At 46.5% G+C, this 10737-nt stretch overlaps 1 protein-coding gene across 1 annotated transcript; it reads left to right on the top strand.

Annotated features, from left to right (window-relative positions):
* Window positions 1-2672: 2672 nt before the first annotated feature.
* NGB (neuroglobin) lies at window positions 2673-9907 on the top strand. Its single transcript, XM_054026824.1, has 4 exons — window positions 2673-3314; window positions 4782-4893; window positions 6230-6349; window positions 7837-9907. The coding sequence occupies exons 1-4, from the start codon at window positions 3211-3213 to the stop codon at window positions 7981-7983; spliced, it is 483 nt and encodes a 160-aa protein (XP_053882799.1). The 5' UTR covers window positions 2673-3210; the 3' UTR covers window positions 7984-9907.
* Window positions 9908-10737: the final 830 nt, after the last annotated feature.

Genomic DNA, 10737 nt, shown 5'->3' with positions numbered 1-10737 from the left:
ATGGTACAGGGACATGCTGATCCATCTTAAGATAAGCTCAGGATCAGGGCCGGCTCCAGGCACCAGCTTGGCAAGCAGGTGCTTAGGGCGGCCACTCCGGAGAGGGGTGGCAGGTCCAGCTATTCGGCGGCAATTGGGCGGACAGTCCCTCACTCCCACTCGGAGCGAAAGACCTTCCGCCAAATTGCCACAAAGGATCGCAATCGCGGCTTTTTTTTTTTTTTTTTTTTGTCTGTTTGGGATGGCCAAAACCCTGGAGCTGGCCCTGGACAGGATAATGGATGGAGATGTTTTGTTCGAACCAGCAAGTACAAGGTGTTGGGTGGTAACTAACTAATAGGGTAATACATAACTTGTTTGTATCAATATATAAAAGAGAAATCACAAGAGGGACATCTTTGTCGGGCCTAAGAGGCAGCAGAAAGTCCTGCTGCTAACTGAGCTAGTCCATTGTCACGGGCGTACATGCCCTGTAACCATTGAGCCAGGGCACTAGTACCGGTCTTTGTCAACAGTAAAGATGGCCGAGCGCCTTCACCACTGAACCGAGTCTGGTCTTTCTGGGTAATATTATCGAGGTCTGCAGAGCTGGGTCAGCACACGGAGAGAACACACACACACACCACCAACTGACAACCACCACAAGTGGATAAGTCACTCAAGCAATCTACCTCCAGCCATGAGGATGGCAGCAGAAAATTGTATCTGAAACTGATGGCAGCCTCTTGTGATACAGGCAAATCTCTCATCATGGGGGAGGAATCCTGAAAGAATTTAATCTAGTTGATTAAAAAAAAAAAAAGGTTAATAATGATTAACAGGTGTGTGGTCTGCAGCCAGGTCCTGGGGTATGATATTCCTTCAGCTAAGGCTTTTGCTAATGTCTTCACTTCAAGAAAAGCCCCACAACAGCCCAATCAGCTCCACTTACTGAATAAAGGGATATTCAAGGGTAAGACAAATTTATTTATATATAATATATATGTTTGTATATGTAATGTGCTACCTTTTGTGTGAGAGCGTGAGAGAGATCACAGCCTCCTATGGGACAGAACTGGAACAGCTCCCCTGGTTGACATAAACCCTACATGGCTAATGCCTAAGGGTGGTTCTCCTCTAGCAACAGCCCCTACCATCTGTGCTAAGTTCTAGCCTGAAGCTTCTGTGAAGTTCAGGGTAGTCATGTTGTACAACAAAGGGATGAATATAGCTGTAACAAATACATGATCATCAACAATATTTGTAGCTTTCTTCTCTATCTGTCTTATAGTTCCCAGGGCTTAGGAGGTGAATCTGATATGCTCCGCATCCCATCTTACCTGACCTGGTCACCAATAATTCCAAGACTTGTGCTCTAAAAACTACTGTCGGCACCCCCCTGGAATAACCATACTGAACTAGGTGGTTATTGCATTGTTGAGCTCTGAGAATGTGCTGAGGTTTATGAAACATAAAGACAATTGTGACACCCCCAGAAGATCTTACAACCTAAGGGCCAAATTTTGACTCCACTGAAGTCAAAGGTGTTACAGCAGCAGAGAACTGGCCCTTCAGAAGAGATAGTGAGAAGACAAGAGTGGTGGGATGGAAGTGAGGATGCAATATTGTGCTGTTTAACATATTCCCCCTTCTAGAAACAAACATTAATGCTCTTGAGGAATGATATATCATCATTGGCTATAAACACTTACAGCCCGTACTGAAGGTACTGTGCAGGCTTCCTGGCCTTCAGAATGTCTTCTTCTCAAGGTAAATCTCATTAATAGCTGCGTGTTTGTAATTTCAGAGCAGACTGCAATGACTTTCAATGAGACACATGCTCCTATGTCACTCAGGCACTTTTGAAACCCCCACCTGAAATGATTATTCTGCTATCTGTCCACAGTATCTTTCTGTCGAGGGGCTCCTTAACCCAGGTCTGCCAGATTGTTTCCTTTCTCTACACTTGCCTCACTGCCGTCTGAGTCACTAGGCCATTTTAAGAGGAGAGCTTTTACTTGGAATATACTTTGAAGGCATCTGCCACAGCTGAAAAGTCTCTGGTCCATTATTAAATGCTTTGCCCTGTACAATTGGTTTCCTTTCCATTAAATTAAACATGTGATTATGTTCCCTTTCAACATTTCAAATCTCTAGAGGCACCTACCAATGGATATACCAGGAGCCTGAGAGGGTTCTGGATGTCAATGAAAGTGACAGGAAGCAAGGGGCTACTGTAACCTTAACAGCATCATTGAAAATAGCAGAAAGAAAGGGGACATTCAGAGGCAGCAATGTCTAATGGTTAGAGAAGAGCTGGGCATTGCAAGAGCTGGATTCCAGTCTTGGAGCTGCCATTGATTTGCTATGTGACCTTGGGTAAGTTTCTTCCCTTCTGTGTCTCTTACTCCATCTGGACAATAGAGCTGGTTGGAAAATGTCAACCAAAATGGGTTAAATCATCTCTTATGTATGGAGGCTGAAAGTCTATAGTTGCTCTTTGTGTGTGGGGAAAATACAACAAAGTGCACAATATTTATTTATTTATTATATGGCTTTAAAAAGATTGATGGAAGGGAGGGAAAGAAAGGCGACACTGTCTCTTTAAGAGCATCGGTGAAAGTGTTGCTACTGGGCGCTGCTCTGCGAGACAGCCAGCTGGGAAAGTGCTGCTGATAAAGGGAAAGGAGCTAGCTCCAGCTCCTTGCGCCTGATAGTGTGTGACAGGCACAGAGACAGGGATCGAGTCAGGAGCACAGTTATCACCCTGTGCAAAGACTGGGAGAGGGAGACACAGAGAAACGTGTGGTAACCAAACAGCAGGGTGCAATTAGAAAGCAACGAGTCCTTCATTCTCTTCTCGTAGATACCAGGGAACAATATGGATCTTCCCCAAGGCACTCAGGTTTCATCTAATTGCTCAGAGAGAGGCTCTTTCTAAACCCACCTGTGCTGCTTCCAGATAGGAGAAGAGTTCTTGCTCTATTTGGAAATCCCAGAGATGTGATCACAAAGTCTTGTGCACTGTGCAGGGAAGAGCATCCTTGGCACTTAGGGAGTGAATGGTGTGTGTGCATCTCAGCTCGAGGCACTGGTAGCCTTAGATACTTGGATTACTAGGAGATCAGTGCCACCTGTAACTCAGAGGGCAGAGTAAGTAGTGCAGTTACTTTCAGAAGAAACGTAAGGTTTGCCTGGCTCTGTTCTTAACCTCCCTCTTTCTACAATAAAATGGAGAGTGGAAGATTATCCAGCACACAACAGGCGCTGATCCGGGAGAGCTGGCAGAAAGTGAGTAGCAACCTCCTGCAGCATGGCATCGTCTTGTTTACCAGGTGAGTAACAGGCTGTTATAGTAACAGGAAGCATCTATAGCAGGGTAACTCATCCAGATATGGAGTAAGCACCTGTGGCACTTGCTAGCCTGTTTCTTAACCATCCTCTCTCCCTGGCCACCATCCCTGAATTAAGCAGTGGAAGCTTTCCAATCCCTAATCAGAAACACTTTCTTCTCCTTGGCAATGATTTATTTTTTTCTGGCTTCATCTCATTGCTCCTTCTGTCCATTTGTTGTGATTTGCACCCTGGAGAGAACAGGATTATGAAGAAGCTTGTTTGCATTTAAATCTAGAAGTTTGTTAAAAGGAGAACAGGGAGAGTATATGGGGTAGAAGACTGTGTATTTTTTGTGCCTTTGCAATAATATCCCTCATTTGTTAGCAGAAAAGATATTTCTGTTGTTTAAAGAGCTGCTCACTCCTTGTGTATATGCTCAACTCTGTGGAGTGTATCTAAGTGGCTTCCTAATTGTTTGTGACACTGCAGTCTTCAGACACAGACAGAGACCTGGCCACTGGGGAGAGGATCAACTAATTCCAGGTTCAATCCCAGCACAGAGGAAAAGGTGCATGGGAGAGAGCAGCTGAAAATCCAACTCGCTGCCTCTTCCAAGCAAATGAGCCCCTAAAGTAGGGACTAGCAGAATGGAAGGAGATAGAAAAATACCTGAAAAGTCCTTTAAAATTATGGATCTAAAAAGTTCGTGACGAGCTCCCAACTTCTTCACAGCCTGTGCAGAATGGAGTGTTGCATCTGGGAAAAAACCACGGCCCAACAGAACTGAAGAGAGAAGCTATCTAAGGGGATGTTTAAAAGTTTTGTGAAAGGGGGGCGGATGTTGCAGCTGAATGTAAATATCTCAGATGAGGTTGATTGTAGGAGATTAGGGAGAAAGCAAATTGGCCATTGTGTGTATGTCTGTGTGAATTGCCAGACAACAGAGTCCCAGGAATGGCATTGATCCATTGCATCTTCCTGACCTCTTGTTCATTTCACCAGTATGTGAGTTATACAGGGACTCTAAGCTGAAAAAGTTGGTGGAAGGAGCCTAAATAGGAAGCAGTGATGGTCTGCGAGCTATAAAACGGGGAATTGCAAAAGTTGAGATGGCAAACAGGCACAAATAAGGATTTCAGCCAAGACAGGGTCAGGCTAAGGATGAATTCCAGCAATGGCTTGGAGTTAATGCTAGGGAGCCATAAACCTACCAGTGAGGAATGGGGATTTGGGCTAGAGTAACAGAGGCTTTTTGTAGCCAGAGATGACCTGAACTGTCCCAAATTATTAATCTTCCTTTCAGAACTCGATGCTTTTCACATGATTGGTGGTGAAGTCAGGTCACCCTTTGAGTGGTGCTGGTGGAGGCTGTTGGATGGATCGGTAGGGAGGGGTCATCCTCTTGGTGAAGGTGGAGTCACTTTATGAGGAGTGTGAAAAGTCTGGGGTTTCTCTTTCTGTTGCAGGTTGTTTGATCTGGACCCTGACTTGTTGCCCCTCTTCCAGTACAATTGCAAAAAGTTCTCCAGCCCTCAAGAGTGCCTCTCATCGCCCGAGTTCCTGGATCACATTAGGAAGGTAAGGGATGAAGAGGCCGATGTGATCAGTGATGCACAGTATAGAGAAAATTCCCTGAACGGGAGAAGCCCTGAGTAGCAAACTCTGCACTGGAGGGCAGGTCTCTCTTACGTCCATTTGCCATGAAATGTCAGGCAACTCACTCCCTGAAATACAGAGACATTAGTGAAGTTCTGCCAGGGGCAAATCCCCATGTGTACAGCAATGAGGGCTGGGTGCCATGTGTCCTTACGCTCTCACCGCAGTTATTGATTCAATGAAAATCAAAGGACTGGGTTCTTATTCTGAAATGTGCATGTGAATTTCGTGCTGCTTAGATGATGAAGGACTGACCACAGTAGAGACTGAAGGTTCTCTAGTTACCTACACACAGAACAGGGACAGTCCAAGCACTTAGATATCATAGTGATAGCATGATACAAAACCCTATCTAGAGAGAGAGGCCATGGGCAAAGTTCCTGCTGTAACTAAAGGGCAGGCGTCACCAGTGATCTCCTCCTGAAGGTTCTCTTGCTGCAGCAACAGAGCCTGAGAGTCCACAGCCCCTTAAGTTACCTATCATAGGACCCATCATGAGGGGCAATGTTATACGCATTCACCTCATCCTCAGATATGGAGGATAGAGATGGTGAAATATAATATCTATATATCATCTTGGAGGATCCTGGTGTGTTTAATGCAGCATAGCGGAAGCCCTTCATTCAGCGCTGAAATACAGTCACCTCAGGGGTGGAACGCTGCAGCTATTTAGTGACACACTACAGTGCTACATGATGGTTTGTGACAGGAAATGAAGAAAAATTCCATATTCTACTGAAACTGAAAGGAAAAATTAGGGAGGCAGAATGTAATTATCCAGGTTGGAATTTGACCAACGCTTGCCAAAAGGGTCATGGGAGCTGTAATGGTCACTTGTGGTCACATCCTCCGCTTCAGTTCTCATCCAACAAGCTACATTTCCAGCATCATAGTGTCACAGAGAGAAGAGGGCCCCGTATTGAATCACCAACACCACTTGCCATACCACCTGCTGTCCTGCTTAGCTTGTGAGATCTGGTAGGATAACAGCCACATAAGGTGAGTGGCCCTTGAGTTTGCCTTTGCCAGAAGGAGATGATGTACGCAGGTGGGGAGGGCTGTGGAAAACACTGTTTTTCAGAAGAATACAGGTTTTCATCAGGCTTTGTGAAGTTCTGACCAAGCTCTTTAGCATAATGGAGCAGAACAGGCCTTCACTGTACAGCAGGCTAAGAATGATGACGAGAAGGCTGTTTGGAAATTTTGTTCCCAGCAGATGTTCTCTGCTAATTCTATCCTCTCTGGATTTCCCCTGCAGGTGATGCTGGTGATAGATGCTGCTGTGACCCACCTGGAGAACTTGTCCTCTCTGGAAGAATATCTCTCCAACTTGGGCAAGAAACACCAGACAGTTGGTGTGAAGGTGGATTCTTTCTCGGTGAGGCATCTTCTCTCTTCATGCTACTTCTGCCACAGCATTCTCCCAGCTTCACCCATGGTGCCATCCTGATCCACCATGAATGGCAGTGTATGATTTCCTCATTGTGCCATGAAGCTGGGTTCTAGGACTTCTGCACATATGTTGCTGGGTTATTTAACTCTGTTGCTGGGCAAGAAAACTGGCAGCCCAACTCAGTCCCAGAATCTGAAGCACCTACAAGGTGACCGTTGGCGTGCTCAGGGGGAGCAATCCCACATGCTTGCTCTTTAGGTGGACTTGTGCTAGCTTGAGTTGTATTCCCTGCTCTTTCTGCCCCGCATCCTAAGCTTGATGGGCAGAGTCTTGGGGTGCCATTTGCAAGGGAATGCAGCTACATCTCAGGCTGCATTTGCCTGGCACAGGGTTACTGAACCTCAGCCCAGGACATTGCCAGATGTGTGATCAGTTGCCCCAGCTCTCACCTTCCCTCCCTCTTCCAGGTAGTGAGGCTAGCCCTATCCCTCATTTCAGACCCCAGCTTCTCCCCCATCCTACCAATGAGCAGGAGCAGAAACACTAGATAAATGAATTGCGATTATGGAAAGCATCAGGCATGTTAACTTGACGATGCATAGGCTTCGTTCCTTTACCTCTCAGAGTGTGATGTCTTGTGCCACTAGCAATAGTCCTTGGCAGACTGAGCTAGAATTCCCATTACTTGGTGGATAATTATCCCGCTCTGGGGTTTGTTTCTAGCAGCCTGGATGAGGGAGGTTCTGTGGGGAGCCAGTGTGTTTATTCCATGTCAGATCAGCTATTTATACAGAGTCACCTGGACTGCCATGTCAGTAAAGAGGGTTGGGTTTGGGATAGTGTACCATGTAGTGGAGACTTCCCAGGGTAGGATGGGCTCTGACTATCCAGTTTAGTCTGATACACTCTGATCTTTACCTGCTGCTGTAAATAGCTTCTGAGTATGCCTCAGTTTTGCCTACCTACTTTCAGATGTCATCACCAGCCTCCCCGGTGCTAAACTAGGGAAGAGTGCAGACTTCCTGCAACTGGGAGCTAAAGTAGATTAATAACCTTGCCTAGAGTCTCACCCCCACTCCTTTCTGCTGAAAAGTTTTATTCAGCACTGGATTGTGCTCCCTTCAGAAAGGGAGCTATGAGGGAGATCAATTGAGAGCATGAGGGGAGTGGGTACAAAGCAGTGTGGAGCAAGGGAAGTCAGCAGGGCGTGAATCAGCCCACAAGAAGAGGTGGGCGGGCGGCTTGGAGACATTTTGGAAAATTGTAGAAGGATTAGAGAGATTGGGAGGAAGCAGGAGTGGCGATGGGGCACCTATTGGGTAGGAGCTAGAGAAGCTGTGTTGTCCTGTTCTGGGCAATGCAACAGGAAAGGCTCACAAAGGAGATGAATAAATTCAGCAGGTGAAAAACTGACATCATGGCTGTCCTGAGGCTTCTGACCTCTGATCCTGGTGCCTCTGTTTGGTTTGCAGGCAGTGGGAGAGTCCTTGCTGTTCATGCTGGAGAAATGCCTCGGTACTGCCTTCAGCCCGGACGTACGAGAGGCTTGGACCAGGCTGTATGGTTCCGTGGTGAAAGCCATGAGCCGTGGCTGGGATGCACGTAAAGAGGGGGAATAGACCTAGCAAGTTTGGGCTCTGGCTTTCCTGTTCCTAACCCAGCAGCAGCTCCGAGGAGAGCATTGACTCTCCTTTCCAACCACACCCATTCCAGGGCCATCTCGGTAGCCCTCTCTGTCTTGCTTTGATATTACCCACATCTCTGCCTCTGACGACGATCCCCCCCTTAATTACAATGAGCCCTTGCATCCACTTCCAGGGGGCAGGGTAGAGCTGGGCTCAGCACACAGAGATGGAATGAGCTTGTCACAAACTGAAGCTGCCTTCCCTCAAATTCCAATAAATTTGTCTCTCCACCTAAATATTCTCCTGGAGTCATTGCAGGTTGGTTAATCCTTGCTCTTTATTCCCCCTGCATTTGCCCTAGAATAGATCCCAGGCCCTTCCTCATGTAAGGTTAATCACAGCTGTGTGTATTTCCTAGGGAGAGGCTGAGCAGTGTAGCTTTTTGAACGTGGAACTGGGTTAATCCCAGTGTAAGGCGGCTCTTACCAGGTCTGAGCTGCTAGCTGGCTGCATTTGGAGCGAGTTGGCTGGCTGGTTTAACCTGAAAGCCAGCTGAAATGCAGCAGCTACCAGTGCTTTTTAAAATGTCTTCCCCTAAAGTACATTACATAAAGTAAGTACAAATACAGACTTTGTATTAGAATTAAAGTGACAGATGCAGCTTTCTCCTGGGAGCAGCTTCCAAAAATCATCCTGGTTCTTGGCCAAAGAGAATATAGCTGGAATTCTTCCCATTTACTGATCATTTACATATTTATAGCTTCCTGGGCCCTTAGGGATAACTCCTACCTGTCACTGAAATGCAGCCACTCCTGGGGTGGAATAAGACACCTGATTAACAGCATACAACAATGCTGTGCCCCACTTTAGGACAGGAATTGAGTAAGAACCAATATCCAATTGAAAATATGGGAGGAATGTTCAGGAGGTAGAATAATTGCTTTAATTGGAATTTGACCTGAACCCCCGGAATAAGATCCTGACTCCTGTGAAAAGTGTCCCATGGGATTTTAAATGACCCCATGTGGCTAGAAACTCGGTTTTATGTCTTATCTGAGACATTGCTCCTCCAGAAGTACAGCGCACCCTGTTTGAGGTGTTGGTACAGACTGAGGGAAGAGCACATCCTACTGAACGTCCAGCACTGCTTCCTACAGGACCTGGATTTTCCATGCAGATCTCTCATCCGAGCACGGAGTAGGTACGACTCACTGTTATGTTAATGTAACTGCTACCCAGTGCCCTTGTGACCCTCACCTTGTAACAAGAGCTCACGTCTGTGGTTTTGGAGCAGCTCTGTGCCAGTCGGCCAGTTAGAGAATCCTCAGTTGCATATTCTAGGGAGGCTAGTATGGGTGTCCTGGATATGAAATGCTCACTGAGTTCACTGCATCTCTGATGGTTGCAGCTTCCTTTTATCCAGAGGAATCCTCCTCTTCTCTCCTTATAGGTTTTTGGGCTCCACTCTTCTTTCCCTTTTCTGCAGGCTCTGACTACGGCACCAGATCTCCCCCCTTACTACTCTCTCTCTATGTAAGCCAAGCTGGGTGGATGTGGTAGCTCTCCTCTAACCTGCAACTCCTGGCTAGTTAGGGAGGGGGAAGCTGGCCCTGGATCCAGGAGACCAGTGCTGGCTGTGCCTGTATATCCCAGGAAGGGAGAGTTAGGTGCTCCCCTGTGGAGTTTTGAAAGGTGATCAGTGCATATCCAATACCTTCTCTGCTGCTGTAAACCTATGAGGTCAAAGACTCATTTGTGCGTGCTGTGGCTGGGTGGGCAGCTGCGTGTGATGAATAGATGTGTGTGGGTATGAACGACCCCCTGTCCAGCTTTCATAGGCCCTCAAGCTCACCTGCTCTCTGCCATGTTTTGTGTAATTCCTAAGAGAAATAAAGCAGCTGTTTGTGTATGCCTCCTAGCCCTGTCTGGACTGTGTTAATAGACAGTTGTATAGCAACAATGCTAGTATTAAATCACACCTGCCAGGGACTGATACAAGGTGACCTGCAAAGGACTTTTTTAAAAACGAGTCTCTGCCTTTTTGGCTTATTTATGATTTCAACATAAAAGACCGGAAAGGTTGAAAAAGAGGAGTGGGCGAGGGAGAGTTTTGTTTTATTTCTGTGTGAATCTTGGAGATAGTGCGAATGTCAAGTCTGGCCTTGCCTGGCTTTGCTGGAGGACTGCTCGGTGGCCTCAGATGTCTATTGGGAACTTTTTCCCATGTCTCTCATTGGAAGGGGCACGCAGGCTGTTGAATCTTTAACAAAAACGTCCTTTCTACTAATGGCTCATTAACCGGTGATGTTAAATAGCCCCTAATGGGATCAAAATGTTCTGAGCAGTAGACCAGTAATCCCTTCCCCTCTCAATTTGTTCATCTTCTCTCACTTCCGTGATCATGCCATTGCGCTAATTCTGAAGTTGCTGTCAGCTGTGTCTACGCTGGGGAACTGAACCATTGCTAACAAGCAGTGGGATAGCCCTGCTGGAAGCACCTACTATGCAAAATATTCACGCTAGCTATGTTTCGGGTTAAGGAATACTGTGGTTTTGCCCCATCTCCCTTCTATACTGTACCTAAGCTAAAGGCTAAAAAGGCTTTTTTTCCCCCTTTACAAGTCACCTCTTAGGGCTTACATCATGCCTGAGATCTAGGTAGATTCTACAGGTATTATACCCACTTGATTATGGGGGAAACCGAGACATGGATGTCTTAAAGCAAACCCAGGCCTGCAGGCTTCTAAC

The sequence above is a fragment of the Malaclemys terrapin genome, chromosome 4, assembly GCF_027887155.1.
Source record: "Malaclemys terrapin pileata isolate rMalTer1 chromosome 4, rMalTer1.hap1, whole genome shotgun sequence".
NCBI classification, from domain to species: domain Eukaryota; kingdom Metazoa; phylum Chordata; order Testudines; family Emydidae; genus Malaclemys; species Malaclemys terrapin.
This window is presented reverse-complemented; position numbering and strand designations above follow the sequence as displayed.

Excerpts from the sequence above, each read along its gene's own strand:
- NGB (XM_054026824.1), top strand. The coding sequence starts at position 3,211 with ATGGAGAGTGGAAGATTATCCAGCACACAACAGGCGCTGATCCGGGAG. Across the intron at positions 3,315-4,781 it reads GGCATCGTCTTGTTTACCAG|GTTGTTTGATCTGGACCCTG; the intron begins GTGAGTAACAGG and ends TTTCTGTTGCAG. Across the intron at positions 6,350-7,836 it reads TGAAGGTGGATTCTTTCTCG|GCAGTGGGAGAGTCCTTGCT; the intron begins GTGAGGCATCTT and ends TTTGGTTTGCAG.